At 43.3% G+C, this 19,864-nt stretch overlaps 1 protein-coding gene across 3 annotated transcripts in view; it reads right to left on the bottom strand.

The window, feature by feature from the left end:
- CAMK2A (calcium/calmodulin dependent protein kinase II alpha) overlaps positions 1 to 13,895 on the bottom strand; it is a 258,280-nt gene extending 244,385 nt beyond the window's left edge. For 2 of the 3 annotated variants that reach the window (XM_077326579.1, XM_077326581.1), the window contains exon 1: positions 13,609 to 13,895. In XM_077326579.1, coding sequence (XP_077182694.1) covers positions 13,609 to 13,670 — 62 coding nt within the window. In that variant the 5' untranslated portion in view covers positions 13,671 to 13,895. The remainder of the gene's footprint in view (positions 1 to 13,608) is intronic. The other variant, XM_077326580.1, reaches the window with a different exon arrangement.
- Between the last annotated feature and the right edge of the window lie 5,969 nt (positions 13,896 to 19,864).

Genomic DNA, 19,864 nt, shown 5'->3' with positions numbered 1-19,864 from the left:
TTTGTGCTACAACTTTGGGTTGTTTTTTTTTAACCTTTGACTGCACATTTGAATGACTATTCATTGTTCCAGGCAGTTCATTTGGGAAAAAAACCTCTGTACTGCTGCTACTGCCTCTCCCCTCGCGCATGCACATACACACACATGCTCTCCCATGTGATCCGATGGGTGTGCTTCTTCAAAGGAGAGACGTTTGGAGAAAAATTCTTTGTGCTCCCACTCCCCTCTTCTGGTGGCTTGCATGCTTGTCCACCGGAAGAGGTGGGTGGGAGCAGGGGCGGGACTTGGCAGGCACCTTGCCCATTTGAGCCTCTATACCTCTCTTTGGCTGGTAGCCTGCTAGCTGCTCTCCATTAGGTAGTGCTACAAATGTTGGTGAATCCACTTTTTGGGATTCACCAACTAGCACTTTAAAATGGAGGATGTAGCTGGCCAGACGTTGCCCAGACGCTGGAAGTTGGCGATGTCATGTGGAGGGGCTGAAATATAACAACTACTTAAGGTAAGCATTACACTATATTTAAAGGGTATGGAAATGCTCCCAGTATTCTAGCAAACAGCAACCAAGGCATACATGAAACAGGTTGCTTGGTAGTATGTATTTTTTTGAATAGCAATAGTGGCAACTCCTCTTTCAAACACTTGAAGCAATCTCAAATATGGGGTAAATCTATCTGTCATGGCCTAGGACTCAGCTTCTTTTCTATCAAGAGAAGAATCCTGGGACATAAAAGACCACCAAAACTGTATAAACCTCCTCTCACTCTGGACTGCCTTAGTAAGTAGCCACTGCAGCTTCCTTACATTAACTCTGGAAAACTTCACTTCTTTTGTTTTCTGTTCCTGGCAAATTCTTCTTCTTCCCAACATCCTCACACATCAGCAAGTCATCCCTGGAAACTGTCCGTTTTCCACACATGAATTTTAGAGGCAGCAAAAATAAACCCAGTACTCAGAAGCAGTGTGTGGACCCCTAACTTTAATTTTCCCCAAAAGGAAGATTGTCTAAAGCAGTCTTTCTCAATGTTTTTACATTTGGGAAATTCCTGAAACCTTCTTCATGCTTTGAGAAACCCCAGAAGTGGCACAATCAAGCAGAAAACATGCCTACCCATGGCCCCTCCCCTTCCCATCACTTCCAGGCCCATCCGTAAACATTTTGGGAGGGGGGGGCAGGTCAACATAACCATATATGGTCATAAAGGTAAAGGTATCCCCTGTGCAAGCACCGGGTCATGCCTGACCCTTGGGGTGATGCCCTCTAGCATTTTCATGGCAGACTCAATACAGGGTGGTTTGTCAGTGCCTTCCCCAGTCATTACTGTTTACCCCCCAGCAAGCTGGGTACTCATTTAACCGACCTCGGAAGGATGGAAGGCTGAATCAACCTTGAGCCGGCTGCTGGGATTGAACTCCCAGCCTCATGGGCAGAGCTTCAGACTGCATGTTTGCTGCCTTACCACTCTGCACCACAAGAGGCTCTCATATCGCCTGATACATATTTAACATTTTTAAAATATATTAAAAAGTAACTCCCACCCATTCTGAAAACCCTTCCCGGGCCATCAAGGAATACCAGGGTTTCACAAAGCCTGGTCTAAAGGAATATTTTAGCTTTCTGGAACAGCACTCCAAATTCAGACTTGCTTAATGGCCTTAATGTTGCACGGACATGCACAACTTGCTGACAAATCCTAGCACTATGTGCTTCTTACTGTCACCTGCTTGCCTTGCCAAGTTTTGCCATTCATGGCCAGGGCTGCAAGTAGTTCTTATTACCTTGCCTTTTCACTGGACATTGCCTCTTCTACAGACCAAAGTCAAATACGAGCTAATATCTATGCTTTCAGAATACAACCTGTATTTAATTTTCATACACACACACAATTATTTTTGAGACGTGACTGAAGAAGGAACTCTTCCCACCCCTTTGTTCTGTCCCACATACCCAGCCATTATCCAATTTATGTATTGCTTGCTTGCTTTCTCCTTTCCCCGAACTCCACTCTCTCCTGGCTTTAACCCCAAGTTCCCAGGAGTTTCCCTACCTAGAGTTGACTGATATTCACAGCTATAACCACTGCGTTGTATAAATCAGTTGTCCCCAACCCCCAGTCCGGGGACCGGGATCGGTTTGTGGATCAGTTGGTACCGGGTCACGGCTCCTCCTCGTCTTCCTCCCCAGCTGCTGCCTCAGGGGCTGCCCCGCCACTTTGCCGCTGGCTCACCTTTGGTGCTCTCCAGCGGCCGTCATGGCTGGGGCTCCCCTTCGGCGTGGCACTGCGCAGTGGCTGCTTGCAGCGCCCCCCAGCAGGTGGCAGGAAGGCAAGTGGAGCAGGGGCTCAGGCAGCGGCGACGTCCCTTGGCAAAAGACTACCCACCCCCCGGGGCCTCAGTAAAATTGTCAAGCGTTGACCGGTCCCCGGTGATAAAAAGGTTGGGGACCACTGGATAAATTGTATAAATTTAAAATCCTTTAAAAGGATAACGAAATTACATGTTAGAAGAATATTACATTACCCCAAAATTTTCAGTTTAAGCATACAAAGAAAGCCTTGCTGAATCAGATTATGTAGTTCAATATTTCATTTTCAACAGTAGCAGGCCAAATATCACACTTTTGGTGTAAGAGAATGCTGACTAAATTGGATGTTTTATTTTGAGTATGAATGCTATTCAAAAAAATTAAGACCCTTAAAGTTCTGAAGCATAGGGTCAACATGCTTTTTTACTGAGGGTTGACTCACATGACCATCCTGACAACAATGTATAATCCAAAAAAGATGGTCACTCTCACCACATCTTGAGAGCTTTTCAATACTTTTCCAGATGTTTTGTAACATGATTTCCTGATGTATTCACAAGTCTGCCCTGTGATACTGAAATTATGGGGAAATCAAGTACTCCAGTAAATAGTTTCCAAAATTTCAGTGCATAGCTATGTTCTACCGATGTCACAAATTCATTCATACTAAGTCATATTGAGAAACGAAAGTGGGGGAAGGGAATGGGTGCAAAGCAATTTTATAAATAAATCTCTGTGACTTTCTGTGGATTGTCTTTGTACTGTGCATATTGTCAATGAAAAGTCTGGATAGAGAGATAAAATTGAGAGAAAGCAGCATGAGCACACTTGGAGCACACTTGTTCTAAAATTGCTTGCATGTCTGAATGCCAGCAGGGGACTTCACCCACCCAGCCACCCACATGCCACCCACAAACATAGACACAGCGAATAGAAGCGGCAATACATCGCACTCCATGCAGTATCCTCTTACACACATATCCTTTTGGTTATTTCCTAAACACATACATCGTGAATCTTTTAGAGAAAAGAGAAAGACTCTTCTTTCCATCGTCACTTAGACACAAGCTTTGTAACATCTTCGCTATACAGGATCTGATATTGTTTCCATCAGCAAACCCACCCAGTGTGTCTGACAGGTGTCACTGTCTACACCAGATGAGGATGAACAAATACTCTAATTAAAGCTCTCAGATTTTAATACAGGTTTTTTCCTGACAGTCTACACTGACAGTCCTTTAGAACAGGGGTAGTAAACCTGTGGTCCTCCAGATATCCATGGACTACAATTCCCATGAGCCCCTGCCAGCGTTTGCTGGCAGGGGCTCATGGGAATTGTAGTCCATGGATATCTGGAGGACCACAGGTTGACTACCCCTGATTTAGAAGAAGAAAAGGAGTTGGTTCTTATATGCTGCTTTATCTCAACCTAAGGAGTCTCAAAACAGCTTACATTCACCTTCCCTTCCCTTTCCCCACAACATACACCCTCCGAGGTAGGTGAGGCTGAGAGAGCCCTGATATCACTGCTCGGTCAGAACACCTTTATCAGTGCTATGGCGAGGCCAAGGTCACCTAGCTGATTGCATGTGGGGGAGTGCAGAATTGAACCCAGTTGGCCAGATTAGAAGTCCACACACCTAACCACTACACCAAGCTGGCTCTCTTTAAATGTTACTCTAGTTTCATGGGAACCATTTCTAAAGTGGCTGTTACATGGCTAGGGTAAGGTGTGAAGGGGCTTGTATTTTAAGGGATGTCAGTTTAAGCAAAGCTACTACCCATGCCTGAACTGAGATATTTGAAATTGGTACATACAGTGCAAAAATAGAAGAGATATTCTATAGACTCTATTCTACACCACAGACAGTGTCTAGGAACAATTCTTCTTGTCACTTAAATAAACCATCTATGTGTATCATACATAGATGTTACAAATTTCCCCTGCACTGAAACAGACCTTGTGAAATTCCCATAAACATATTGACACAATTAGATAGATCTGGTCCAGGACATCTAGTGGCAGGAAGTGATCAAACAGGTGGAACATCAGAGAGCCACTTAGTCAAAATAATTGCTTTCTTTATCTCTTTCTTTCATTACTCTTGACTTCTTGTCTTAAAGAATTCAGGAGAATGGCATCCCTTGGAGTTTATATAGGTTTTTTTTTTGTCAAGTGAAAAGTTAATCAGGAGTGCACCATCATAGAGAAAAATACATAATCCACTGCTTTCTCTGAAATCCATCCACACTTACACTACACTAAAACCATATGCGTACATTGTATACATACACCCGGACATTGTTATTAACATTTTGTTCTGCCATTTCCAAAGGAGATCAAGACCTATCCATCCCTATTTCTCTCTTCCAAAGACCTTGTGAGGATAGTTTAGGCTGACATAGAGTTTCATAGCTGAATGGTGATTGGAACCTTAGTTCCTCAGTTGTGGGGTTCTGGCAACCCCAGAGGGTTTTCAAGGTCAATAACTAAGCTGAGGCCATTTGCCGTGAGCTTCCTCTGCAAAATCTTCCTTGATGGTCTCCCATCCAAGTACTGAACTTGCTTTGCTTCCAAGATCTGATAAGATCAGGCTATACCATACCATCTTCACACGCAGCCCTTGTTTTTTCAGAATAAAACCACAGAACTTGTGCATCCAAACAGAAATGACACTCTCGGGTGTGTGGAGGGCTATCTTTCAACTTAGAGCTCCCATCCCACCCCAAAGTATAAGCAGAAACACTAACAAACCAGGTTGCCCCTTCCCATAACATCACACTAGTTACCAGCAAAAGCTACCCTGCAGACTACCTCATCCATCATGCTGTCTGAGAAAAAATGGGCAAGGGGAACTCTGGAGCTGCCATGCTTTCCCCTTAGACCTGCCATTTGTAAAGCAATAACTATGCTAAAGGTTGACTCAGCCTTCCATCCTTCCGAGGTCAGTAAAATGAGTACCCAGCTTGCTGGGGGGTAAATGGTATTGACTGGGGAAGGCACTGGCAAACCACCCCGTATTGAGTCTGCCATGAAAACGCTAGAGGGCGTCACCCCAAGGGTCAGACATGACCCGGTGCTTGCACAGGGGATACCTTTACCTTTAACTATGCTATCCAGCACTCAGAAAAACAGCAGCCTTTTAAGGCATCATGCAACAATTCTATACTGACAATATAAGAAGGGAAATAATATCTAATGTCACTGTCTCGCCACCACCAAGAAATATTAAAAGTGAAAATATCTACAGTGATTCATGTGAGAATGGTTTGATGCCCAAAACACATATAACACCTTCAGAAAGCGCGGGGGGGGGGTGAAATCCAAACAACTATATCCAGCTTTAAGCAGTCATAAATTATAAATCTCCAAGGCCTATTGCCCCGTAACCCTTCATGCAAACACCTTAATACATGTCTTAATATGGCAGCTGGACTGCTGGGGGCACAGTGCCCTCAGTACACAGGCATCTAAAAGAAGCAGGCAGAGCTTTGGCTGTCCGCATAGGAATGGACAAGGAACAATGCAATGCCTTCCATAATCTATCACATTGACGATAGGTTAGTGTGCACCATTTCTTTCTTTTCAGCGCTGTATTCAGGGTGAGCAGTAACACCCCCAGTGGATCTCAACACACAGAGAATAAACAGATTCTGACTCATGCCTTGTAAAAGATATGCGTCGGGAAAGGTAATGACAATCAACTTCTCAGTTGAACATTGTACACCGTTGAGCTTGGTTGACAGACCATGTTGCAGAGCCCTTACAATGCCATGAAATAACAGTGGCAGCCATTAGTTTTAATGCAGCAATGAGATGCATTGACATGATGCTACCCATCAATAGACTTTCTGTAATTGTGCAACATTTGCAAGGAAACTCTATTCAATTGGTATTAAACCCATGCCAGGGTATTCAGCCCTTTACCCTGAGGAAACAAGTGCTTGAAATACATTACGCTTACCCTTCGAGAACTCCATACTTTCAAAAGGAAGAGGAGGGAGAAAAATAAGCTTTTTCTTTAAGAAGAAACATTTTTTGTTGATGGCTACATTTTACATGTAGCTTCTTGTAGTGCAGAGTGGTAAGCGGTTGAAAGGCTGTCTGAAAGCTCTGCCCATGAGGCTGGCAGTTCAATCCTGGCAGCCGGCTCAAGGTTGACTCAGCCTTCCATCCTTCCGAGGTTGGTAAAATGAGTACCCAGCTTACTGGGGGGAAACAGTAATGACTGGGGAAGGCACTGGCAAACCACCCCGTATTGAGTCTGCCATGAAAACGCTGGAGGGCATCACCCCAAGGGTCAGACATGACTCGGTGCTTGCACAGGGGATACCTTTACCTTTACATTTCACATACCTCTGATCTTCTGAATATAAATCAATGAGGGAATCACTCAGGTGTTTGGAATAAATACACCCTTTATTATAGGGTGTAGCAGGTACTAGTTTTGCACTAATCTCCCTTCCTTTGTGCATAACAGTCTGTCTCCCATAGCAGGAACAGCTAGGGATCAGCACTGGGCATGCAAATGGCATGTAAAGGAAGCTGGGTACTCATTTTACCCACCTCGGAAGGATGGAAGGCTGAGTCAACCTTGAGCCGGCTGCTGGGATCGAACTCCCAGCCTCATGGGCAGACAGCTTCAGACAGCATTTCTGCCACTTACCACTCTGCACCACAACATGGCATGACCAGTTTCTAATTTCTGAAGTGGTGCAGAAGAGAGTGATCCTGGCAAGGCCTCTGCTGCTCAGAATGCTTGGCAAGGGTCAAAATAGTCGCACTTAATAAGGATTCAAGAACCAACTCTTTTGGCATGAAATGGCCACCGCCATATTTTCTTTATTTGAGAGGGGCGTAGCCTGGAAGAGGAATTGCCCTCTTGTGGTCAGCTGACCACAAGGCAGCCCATTTAACACCTCCACCTTGTGGGACGTGACAGATGTATGCGAGCCCACCAGGCGTCTTATGCCTCTGCTGGGTTTTGCCTGCCACCCGGAAATGCAAGCTCCCCAGTGGGCTCCGCATCCACACAGCCCCTTACCATTTATTAGGGATGCCAGCGCGCAAGCATGGCTCCCCTTAAAAACGTCCGCTTCCAGCTAAGAAACCACCAGCTGTGACAATAAATCAAGGCAAACTTGCCATTTTATTAACTTCTCCATAAACATACAACATAACTGCAACAATCAGTTAAACCAACAATATTGAGGGGGGTGGGTGGGATTTCGCTTTGGCACCACAGGGGAGAAAAGGCAGCATAGGCTAACTTGCTCCCTCTAGAGAAGCATCGTCCATGCCTTCCCCTTCCTGCACCGCTCTATTACTGCCACTGGGGAAGCTGGGAATTGTAGTGCCCACTCTCCCCGGCAGCGTCCTTTCTGGCGCTCCTAGACCCCGCAGCAGCAAAATCTCCTTCATCAAGCCTCAGGTGCTCTTGTGAGAGTGCATTGTGTCTCCTCTGCTACACTACCACAGAGGACACTGGAGACTCACAACAAAGGGTGGATCTAGCATGTGGTCTTGCCTCGTGATCTTGTACCCTTTCTGTTGTGAAAAAAGCAAGGAACAACAAGTGGCCAGACTGCTTCTCAGGCAAGAATCAAATGAAAAACAGGAGGTATCAGACTTCCACTCTAGCAGTGAGAAGCTAGCAGGTTCTGCCTTAATTTTCAGCTCTGAGAGTTTACAAGCCTGTATTCTACATGAGCAGAGCCTGTGGCTCAAGGGCAGGTTGTTGTTTTTTCCCCCTTGTTTACACTTCTCTTGCCAGCAGCAGCCTGTGAAGCTGCCTGTCTCCATTCCACACATCTCCTCTTTCAAATCAGTTGCAGGGTTTAGCTCTTTTCTGGAAAGAAAAGTGTGTGTTGTGATTTTTAGTCTTATTTTAAAGTACCTTCGTTTTCATCTGCAGCTCTGGAATGAGGTGACTGATTATACAGTGCTGCATGATGATAATTTCACTCAGCCCCTTCTTTCACCTCTACCATGAGGGTGGATTCAAGGAACTCAGGGAAAGGATGTCTATTGCTTTCCTTTGTTCGGCTCTGGTTCCTTAATTTTCTCAGAGGAAGCTCCACCCACCCTACCCCGCCTGCCCTCTCCATTTCACTTCATGTCCCCTCTCCCCTTGGGACAGACTATACTTTTATTATTTTATGAAAATTTGTAAACATTGTAAAAAAAGAAAAATGTCTGCTTTCTTCAGAATATCAGCTCCTCTCTGTCCTTTGACTCAACGGTCTTAACAGCTGGTCCTTAAGGAGGAGATGCTAGCTTTCCCTCTTCACCTTGGAAGAAAGGCTGCTGGGCTTTCCGCCATGCTGCCAAACTCAAGGAATGCACAGAGATGAACTGAATTCTGGGAATGTTGCCTTCTCGTGCTGGAAGAAAACAGGCATATTTTGAACAGAACCATTCAGCAGTGATAACAAGAGGACACATTAGAGACAGATATATTTGTTGTGGTGCCAGCTCTTCACCACTGCTTTCTAATCCTTATTACCACAACCCAGAGGACACAAAATGATTCTCATAATTCTACTCTGGGGAGGGGGTAACTATGTGGTAAGGTACATATCCAAATACTATAGCCAGTTTTTTTTTTAAGGCAGAGGCTTAGTGTAATGAGATATCAGTTGTTCCTCCAAAGAAGCCTCCTAGCCACTAATTAAGATTAAAATCCCACTGTTAAGCACCAAGCTGTTGCATAATAATTTACGCAATGTATTTCCAGCTAGAACTAGTCATGGTCTTTTTCCTTCCATCCTGTAAAACAGAGATTGCTTAATAGATTATATTAGGACTTCTGTTTAGCTATAAATGGCTATTGTGGTTTACCCAAATCCAATAACAATTAAAATAAACTTTTGTGAGAGAAAAAATGTGATTCTATCAAGCAGTCATCAAACGTCAAGAAATGAGTCAATTTGGAATTACAAAAAAGGATAGAGGAATCCCTATGTGCTTTTTTAAAAACAATTACAAGATATGGAAGACAATGGATTTTTTCAAAAACTTTGGGGCTGTTTGAAAAGATAAAAGCAAAGGATAAAAACTGCCTTTAGGCATATATAATATCACATACATGATTCTTTAGTTCTTGCCTAACGCATAAATATCAACATCATTGTTCACTTTTTAAACTGATTTCCTGTAGGAAGGGTAGGATTCAGCATAGGATTTGAGGGTTGCTGGTACTGTTATTTGCCCCAGATGCCATGGTAGGTATGCTGACTGTGCCAGTCTGTTTGGACTAGCAGTGATCAGCAGGGTGATTAAATAAATCCCGTTTAGACTAATGAAGTCAAGCACACTGATTCAACATGCCTCTGATGCAAGACCCCTCTTTCTGGAAATAGATAAGAAAGCAGTCTTTTAATTATGGATGTGTCCCATGTGTTGTTCCTCATCTTTCCTTGTAAATCTCTAAACAAATAGATTCTTGTTGTCCTAGACTATATCTTCTGCTGCTTAATTAATCTTATGTGAGAACAGTTTCCCAAACGGTTAACCCAGGTATACCTTCCTGTCATTTTAAAGCCATATATTAGAATCACACATGTCACATTATGTTTACCTTACACTGAAATTATACACTGGTGCACATGCACGTGCACATACACAGAAATCCAAAATCATTATACAAAGTGTTGCAAATCTGATCCAAGGTTATTGTATTATTCTTAATTTATTAGAAAAATCTCCAGTTCTTAAAGCTGAGGCTGAGGAAATCTGGATATCCAGTCCTTTGGCTACCCTTTCTCAAAGATAATTCTGAAAACAGTGTCCTCCATAAATGTATAAGAAAGCCAAATGGAAAACTCTTTAGTGTAAGACATAACAATTAATAAACTATAAACTATTTCACCCTCTCCCAGAAAAATATTGTTTGGATGGGATTAATTATTTCCTTCATTTTGGATACATGCAAAAATGTCTTTCAATCAAACAACATTCAAAGTTTGATATTAATCCAATTAGTGGTGAATATAGACATCAATAAAAGTATTATCTATGACAAATACATTTGATTATTTAAGTAACTTTGTTCATCCCAGGACCCAAGAAATATATACAGATGAAGTGCTTTATTCTGTTTTCTTTGGAGGTTAGTGTGATCACTTTCCCCTCTTAATTGCTTCTAAACTGCCAAAATGCTAAGAATATTTTTTCGCTTTTTCAACCTGTAATGTCTTTAATATATGGCAGAAGTCCCAGTTGGCTCCATCAACCTGCACCCAAATCTTCCACCTAGCACACACTATAGATGTATTCCAAACATATGTATACAAAGAAAGCTTTTGCAAGAATGACTTAATTCAAGTCTGTTCACTTGTTAGGGGGGAAATGTGGCCATCTTTATTCTTGTGAGATTTAAATACCCATTATCACCTTATTGATTGAAATTAGATTGTGTACTTTTAAAGATAAAGGCTGCATTTTTGTCTCATGTTTATATAATAAATGACCCTATTCTGCAGAAATATAATATGTATTAATAAGCATGATTTTATCCAAATGATGTTTAATGGTCTAATAAGAAAGAAAGAAAGAAAGAAAGAAAGAAAGAAAGAAAGAAAGAAAGAAAGAAAGAAAGAAAGAAAGAAAGAAAGAAAGAAAGAAAGAAAGAAAGAAAGAAAGAAAGAAAGAAAATCTATTTCAATAAATTCTTTATCAGCCGGTCAGTTTGATGACTGGCGTATGCTTTATCAAAATGGTTGAATAAGCTTTGAAGGTAAAATGTCTGCTTCTGCTTGTATTCAGAGAAGTGCCCCCTAAACAAACTCTTAATGTCCTATGAAGACACTCTCCAACAGTAACTTCCATATGCCTGTTCCCTAAAACATCTTAAGAAACATGCCCTTACTTTGCACAGGCTGGCAAGTTTCATGAGTTTTACTCTCTCTGAGGAAGTGGCCATTTGCAATCATATTGGGTAACATTATCAGGACATTATCAGTGTGTCACTGTCCTGGGTCAAGTCTGGATAGGAGACAATATGTGTATAGGGCAGCTAAGCAAAGACACAATCACATCCCATGCAAGACATATCCTTGTCCCCCATGCAATACTAATCCTTTTTCTCTTATATCACAATTGATAACATAGGCAGATGGGCTTCTATATTGCAACAATCCTAGTATGGCTTCTCACTTCCCTTCGAGCTATATTAAAGAAGGAGAAAAATAGAGGCTTCTCCACAGCCTTCTGTACACAAGAATTCCTGGGGGAAGTGAAGAGGCAAGTAACATAGGATGAGCAAGGATCCAAGACACTGAAAGCTCAGTCATAAATGTTGGTGATCACATGGTGAGGCCATCTAAGAAAATTGGCTTTTGGGGGCAGTGTTACATAACCTGTACAGTGGATAAACTCTCCCCTCTCTTTCTAGTCATCTTTCTAATCTGTGTATAATTTCAACACAGCCCACTAGAATCCTTCCGTCTTGTGAATACCACAGCCCTCACTGCTCACAATGCTGCCTGCATGAGGACTGGAATGAGGGAAGATTTAGAATTGAACCAATATCTTCCTTTGGTATAAGTCGAAGTCTTGTGTTTAACTCCTAAGCTGAAAGGAAAGCTGCACATCCACTTCTTGTGGAGATCTGGCCACTGACTCATCCTTCCACCACCTTTGCATGATTGAATAATTCAGATTTGTTCAAAAACAAATACAGTATCTGGTGAATTAATATGTTCTCTGTGTAAGTATGTGGATGTACACAAGTCAGAGGGATGCTGATTATATAAACCAATTTAACTCAACCATCTCATGTGGAGTCAGCTCCTACAGAATTTCTCTCTCTTATCCTCTGTTTTAGACATGTGCCAGCCAACTGGGATAGAGGAATCTGATTTTTTTCCCTTACAGATTCTTCTTTACCCTAAATATTTTCTGCAGTTCTGCATACTTTTATACTGAAATACATCCCAAAATTATCTCCAGTGACTTACATAGTAAAACATATATGTATGCAAGTACCAGCACATTCACTTGCTGAAATATTAACATCTGCAAACAGACATACCTACATGTTTAAATCAGAGGCATATATCCATAGTATGCTGCACACTCAGAAAATGTGGGACTCAAAGGAGGGTGAATGTGCATATCCAGACACTTGGAGAATATGGCAAATATATGCAGAAAATTGGAACATATTTCCAACAAAACACATATCCAGAATCCATTGTTAGAGATCATTTATATGCAGATATCCTGTCAAGAATGTATATACAATATAAATGTGTCTGATAAATAAAACAGATGCACAAACAAGCATTAGCAGCGAGGCAGCTTATATATTACAAACAGAAACATATCAAAAGACACATAAGAAGGTCTGATCATGTAAATTGCCTCATATTTCAATGGAAGTGAGGAAAATAAACCATCTAGTGCGGCATACACAAAGTGAACCAAACAAACTTACACATGTGCCTGCACTCTCTCTCTCTCTCTCTCTCTCTCTCTCTCTCTCTCTCTCTCTCAAACACATACACACACACACTCATTCACTCACATAGATAAATATACTTAGACAAACAAACATGCAAGCCAACAGTAAAAGAGAGATGCAAACCTAGATGTGCATGCAAATAAGTAGTCCAGTATGCAAAACTAGACACAGTCCCCATCTGTTCATTACAATCTCACAAAATCCATCTGACAGCTCCTCACACTGTCTTCCCTGGATTCTCACAAATGCTTCCACACACCAGGACAGGTGCTGTCTATGACCCTTAAACCTTCAGTGTATATTACAGTGGTTAGACAGTGACTTCCCTGGAAAGTTGCACCTTGGTAGGCAAACTAAGCATATTAAAGTTCTCAAGAGAAATTTGGATCTTGGGGTAATTTTTAAGTAGGACCATAGTGCCCTTGACCTCTTTAGTGGAGTCTTTTCACCACTACAGACAACAAACACCCTCCCCCCACCCAGAACCATGCCATCAAGGGATTTTAACCCTTTATATGCTGGTCTTTTTTGCCTTACAAAACTGGAGAGGAATAGAATCCTAATTTTAAATGCAGGCTGAAATTGTGCGTCAGCTCCGAGGTCTGGTTCTTCCTCCCCTTCTGCTCTCTTTAGAGCCTGCATTTCCTGCTCCTCTGTGAATTTCTTTTATTGTTCACTTCATTGCCTTTTCTTCCCCCTGGGATACCAACTGTTCCCATTCTGGTCGTTGTCTCCTTGTTCTCTCCAACCCAACCCCCCCATCCTGTCCCACATATTCCTCCATCCAAAATTCTCATTCAACACAGTGATTTTCCTCCCCAGATGTCTCTGACTTACTTTCCCAGCTCTTCAAAGAGCTGATATTCTTCAGTGAACCGGTTGCAGGTGATGGTTGCCATCCTGGATGGTGGTGACTGCCTCCCCTGGAGTGAAGTTCTACACGAGCACCTCTCCTCTCTTGAACACACACTTTCCTGGTTTTTCTCTTTGCTCCTAGTGCGCTTTCCCTCTCAGAGTAAATAGGCGAATATGTATGATTGACAAGCCTGGAGATAATGATGAGGGCAATTTGTCTTCTCAGCCTCACAAGCCTTCGTCAGCATCCAGTTCCCCATAGCAACCACCTCTGGAACGCCCTGTTTCTGTTGCCTGGGTAACTGCTTCCCAAACACCTGCTTTGCCTGCCACTTTGCAGCTCTCTAACGCCCTAACTCTGTGACTGTGGAAAGTGCATCTCGAGCTTGAAACTGAATATGACTTGAAAAAAGGATTCATTTTTAAAATGTTTGAAATATAAATATTAAAGCAAATTAAACTGTGCCACTGATAATTAACTGGGGCAAAAAGGTTACTATGGAAACAGCCATTTCCATATTACAGGATGGTCTCTGGAAAGACAGGATGCCGTTGCCCTGGCAACGGCATCTTATTTTGCAAAAAGACAGGTATTGCTGTGTTGTCTGGGCAACTGCATAGTCCCAAGGTTTAAAGAAACATAGCATTTATTCATCCAAAGCTACTATTGGGCAATATAGGGGGTGAGGGACTACTTCTTTCATTTCTTTTTAGCCTCTCTAAAGAACATCCAAACCAGACACCTGTAAAGGGCACAAGACAACAAAGGAACAAAGAATTTCTTCCATTCCTATATGGGAAGCAGCAAAAAGTAATTCATAGGCTACAAAACCTTCTGGAAATCAGCAACTGAGCTTTATTCCCAGAGGGGTTTCTGGCCCAGATTTCATGCACTTTCTGTTTTTGTTATTAGAATTAAAAAAACAAACAAACAAACCACAACCTTTATTTCATAAGAGAAAGGAAATGGATAATGCAGTTTTTAGTTATATGCAGCTGCTGCTAAGGTAAAGTATTCCGATAGAGGGACAGATTTCCTTGCAGATACCAATTCATATGTGGGAGTGACTGTGGAGTGTGGGCTGTGATAAGGATCCTCAGAAACATGCAGCCTCTGAGAGCCCCCTTCTTTTTTGCCAGTAACCCTGAAATCTTTCTTTCCACGCAGGCAGGGTGTAACAAGATCTTTCCCCAGCCCTTTCATACCTACAGGCACATTGCTGATCCTTCAGCACAGCCATTCAACTCTAGCCAAAGTGTAACTGTTATAGATCTCCTTCCTTCGGACACTCATCTCTATCAGTGAATCGCTCATTTGTGATTTGGTTCTGAAATCCAAGTATCCCCCTCCCCCTAGAAACATCACTTATTGGTAGGCTTCAGAATACATGACTATTGATCATCCATTTAGGATTGCCAGGCCTTGACTGAGAACCCCCAGAAGTCTTGGGAAGGGCAGAGACTTGTGCAAAGGGCATTCTGCAATGTCACTTCCATAACTGCATGAATGTAAGTGACATCACTGTGTTGCAGGACCTTTTAGGATTTCCCTGAAACCCTATGGCTAAAAACAAGTTACAGTTATGTAGCCAAAAGTGAAATCATACTGTCATGGGATACCCTCCCTCCACCCCCCAAGTTCCCCTGCTACGTTACTGAGCAGCAGTGGAGGACCAAAACGAGGCAGTGAGGATGCTTCCCAAAACAGACAACCTGGCCTCTCTAATCCACCTCTAATAGTACAAAGAACTAATTTGCTTGCTTATTCACAAGACATTATTTCACATCTAAATAAATGTTATGCATTATTTCAGGGCTACTCACAAATTTTCCCTTCCCCATAACAGCAAAATTTTGTGGTGAATGGTTAAGTTTGGAAACTGGAAAAGGGAAAGAGGATGAAGCCCAACAAGGGGGAGCAGCTAGGACTGTCAACAGAAAAATGTTACATCTCTTAAAAAGAGATTTAATGTATGGAAAATGGGGGATATAGAGACTTAAAATAGAGGAGTTGAAGGTCAGCAGATTATCAGAAAGAGAGCTAAGGTTGTCAGGTCCCTCCTGGCTGCGGTGAGGGGAAATTGCCAAATCTAGGTTGGGGAACTTCTAGAGATATTGGAATGGAGTCTGTTGAGGACAAGGATCTCAGGGGAGTGTGGTGCCACAGAGTCCACTCTCTGAAGTATCCATTTTTCTGGGGGAACTGATCTCCATAGTCTGGAGATGAGCTATAATTCCAGGAGATTCCCAAATCCCACCTGCAGGCTGGCACCCATAAGGAAACCAGTAGGTGTCAGCCTCAAAGGTTCTCTTGCTCTTGAGGAACCTGCAATTACAGGGTGAGTGGTCGGATGACTTTGGGTTCTAGTATGCTCCCGGCCAAGCTAGTTTTCTTTCATGTCCTGGGACTGTGAGTTAAATAAGTCTCTATATAACAGAAAAGGCAAAGAGTTCAAACTAAAAATATTAACTTCTTTTCCTTTAAATCAGAGTGATAGTGTAACCCATGTCATTTTTGTTTTAATAATTTCCATCAAACATCTTAGAACAGGGATTCCCAACCCTCCACTCAGAGGACTCAGTGGGTAGGCTGTGGGTGTAAAAATTGGGGGGTGGGGAATTGGCTAGGTTGTGGTATTGGGGGGGGGGTGTCCAGGGGAAGAAGCAAAAGAAGGGTGAAAGGAAGTGACATGGCACTGCTGGGGTGTGTGGCTGGAAGGTGTAGCCAGCTGATATCACTTCCAGGGGTTGGAAAGGCCTGATTTAGGATTTAGGTCTAGGGAACCAAAGGTTACTTAGCATGTATAGTAAGTTAAGTTGCTCACATATTAGTTGCAAAAGCCCCATTCCACAGTCATTCTGGCCCTGCAGCAGGAGAGAGAAGGCTCAGAGCTTGACTGAGGGGAAAATGCTACCTCCTTTGCAGGTACTTGGTGGGCCTAGCATAAGGCAACCAGACTTTCGCCACTGAAAGGCGGGACACATCACCGCGCCCCCCTCCCCAGTGAGTTTGGCGGTGGTGGTGGTGGCGGGCACTCCCCCACCCCTTCACCCCCCTCCCACTCCCCAGTGAGTTTGGCGGTGGTGGCGGTGGCGGGCACTTCCCCACCCCTTCACCCCCCTCCCACTCCCCAGTGAGTTCGGCAGCGGCAGGGGGCATTTCCCCACAGGTTTGGTGGCGGCGGCAGCAGGCACTTCCCCACCCCCTGCCCCCTCACCAGTGAGTTCCTCAGACGCCACCTCTTCCTTCTCCTCCTCCTTCTTCGCCAACTTGCACTCACCGCCCCGCCCCTTTTACCTCATTCCTGCAGCCCATGCCATTGCTGCAAGGCATGATTGGAAAGGAGGCACCTTTTTCTCTCTCTCTCTTCCCCTCCCCCACCCCGCGCAGTGCACAGCGGACAATTTTTTTTTTTTAATATTTATTTTAAAATATCGGGACATTTTGAGAATGTCGAGGTAGGCGGGGCAGATGCCCCAAAGTCGGGGCGGTCCCGCCAAAAGTGTTAGATCTGGTCACTATAGCCTAGCAGCCACGGGGACGTTGCACCTTATAATTTCTCCTTCCCCCTTTTCAATTAAGTGGTGATTGAGTATAAATCTCTTTCCCCCTCAGTCAGTCTGGCCTGCAGCAGAAGAGAGAAGGCCCACAGCTTGACTGACAGAAAACTGCTATTTCCTTTGCAGGCCCAAGCCAGGGAACAAACCCAACAGCAAGTCAACTCTTGAGGTGGTGGATAAAAAGCAGCAGCCATGCACTTCTATAAGATCAAGTTTGATCTTTCTCTTTTCCTGTGTTACTGCCCATTGTTCATTAGGATTGATTCTGTTCTGAGTGCCCTTTTTGGAAGGACACTGAAGACTGTGTTTCCATTAATGTTTCTATGCTCATAGCCATTGTGATTTTGTTATATATCTAGTTTTCAAGTTACCGGGTTTTTGTTATTGTTATACTGAAAACTATTTAATGTTTGGAATGTTTTTGTTTTTAATTGTTTTGAAGTAATTTCCCATCTTGCCAAGTCATAAAGGTGCCATCATTTATTGATTTGAACCCCTCACCATTAGAAAGGGTTATATATGGGTTCAGGATGTATAAAATCATAGAACTAGAAGGGGCCATACAGGCCATCTAGTCCAACTCCCAGCTCAAAGCAGGATCAGCCTAACGCATTCCCCACCAGTGTTCATCCAGCTCCTTAAAAACTGCCAGTGAGGGGAAGCTCACCACCTGTCTAGGCAACCAGTACTGAGCAACTTTTACTGGAAACAAGTTTTTTCCTAATATGCAGTTGATATTTGTCCACCTGTAATTTAAACCCATTATGGAAAGTCCTGTCCTCTACTACCAACAGAACCAGCTCCCTGCTGTGCTCTGACAGCCTTTCAAAGTCTTAAAGAAAGCTGTTGTGTACTTCCTCTTTAAGAGGCTATCTCAGTAAGCTTCAGAGAAAGCAGGCAAGTAATAGGAACTCAGTGGTTCTTTTCTCAGTCTCCCTGCTAGGAAACATGGGTTCGTTAATGGGACAGAGAATAGTTGATTTAAAATTGATTCTATAAATTATAGAATCATCAATATCACTAAACATAATGTTGAACCTGCATACAGCCAACTCACTTCCTACCTGATTGGCCCTCCCTTGAGGTATGCCACCAATAGGGAGAGAGCACTCTGCCAATGAGAGCCAATCAGACCAATGGCTTCTCAGAGCAATCCAAGGAGGGAGAAACTTAGATATTTCTTACATGGAGAAGTGATTGCGTGGTTAATAAGGTTTACAATTTGAGAAGGGAGGAATGTTTTTGTCTTCTGTGTGAGTGCGTAGAGGGGAGTACAACACAGCCCTCCATCCTCATCCCCAGCAGCCCTTTTCTCCAGGGGAACTGATCTCTGCAGTCTGGAGAGGAGTTTTCATTCTTTGAGTTCTTCCAGTTCCACCTGAAGGCTGGGACCCCTGACCAGTGGTGGGGATGCTAACCTCCTGCTGGTACCTGGAGATCCCACTTCTAGGTTTCTCAAAGCTTGAAGAATATTTCAGTGGATTCTGAATGGTAAAAAAGTTGAGAAAAGCTGACGGAGAGGCAGTAATTGAGAAACCCTTTGTAAGTTCTTTGCCACCAGTGTTTTCATGATTGTCACATAAGACTGTTTTTGATTTACTCTGATATTGAACAACTGAAGAACGTACTCACTGAAAGGTGTTCAGTTCTTTAAGCAAATGTTGTTATCAATTAAATATTTTCATAAAAGGAAAAACTGAGAAGTTTATGAATCCATGGGATCCAAAGCCAGGGCTTTTCTCCAGGGGGACTGATCTCTGTTGCCTAGAAATTACTTGCAATTACAACAAATCCCCAAATCCCAACTTCTCCCATCCTGCAACCTCTCTGCCACAGAGTTTCTCCCTCCCAAGGAAGCCCCTTCATCTCCAGGAGCCTGGAGATGAGTTGCCATTGTAATGTCCCCCCTCCAAAGCAGCCATTTTTCCCTGGGGAGCTGATCTCTGTAGTCCAAATCCAGGAGATTTCCCGGCCACAGCTGGAGGTTGGTGACCCCTGGGTCAGGAATGCTCCTTGAGGTTTGGCGATGGGGCCTCAAGAGTCCAAGGGTGGGCAGGAGCTTTTGCCATGTAGCCAGCCCCCAGGAACACCACAGTGCAGGTATGCATCCTAAAACCCGTCAGATTCCTGGGTACAACGGGCTTTGCCTCTAGTTGATAATTAAAATAGGCTTGAATTAGTATACTGGTTAATATACGCATATGAAACAGATTTACAGACACACCTTAAAATGCAGAATGTGAAGTGGCCTATCAGAAACTACAGGACATAGAGGCTGAAGCCTCCCCATGATGTTGGCTTCTGGCTCTGGGATTCAGAGTCTTCGCTGCTTAGTGTCTCTGAATGTGGCAGTTTCCCTTAGTCACCATGGCAGGTAGCCACTGATACACCTGTCCTCCACGAATCTGTCTTTTAAAAGTATCTGTGCTTGTGGAACAAATGTCCAGGAGGGACCAAAGAAAAAATGCGTTTTGATGTTGCACATAACTCTTACGTCACAAACCGATTCTTGCAACAGCCCCATTTGCATTTTCTGGAGGTGGGAAATGAGCTGGGAAAGAGGGGCTGGTGATCTGGCAGCCTTCTCCCGATCATACTGGAGTCTAAGCACCTTGTTTTAAAGGTAACCATTAGCACAAAATGTGTTTTTGGGCTCCAGGGATCATGCTCAGTGCCT

This window comes from Paroedura picta, chromosome 3 (assembly GCF_049243985.1).
Source record: "Paroedura picta isolate Pp20150507F chromosome 3, Ppicta_v3.0, whole genome shotgun sequence".
Classification (NCBI taxonomy): domain Eukaryota; kingdom Metazoa; phylum Chordata; class Lepidosauria; order Squamata; family Gekkonidae; genus Paroedura; species Paroedura picta.
This window is presented reverse-complemented; position numbering and strand designations above follow the sequence as displayed.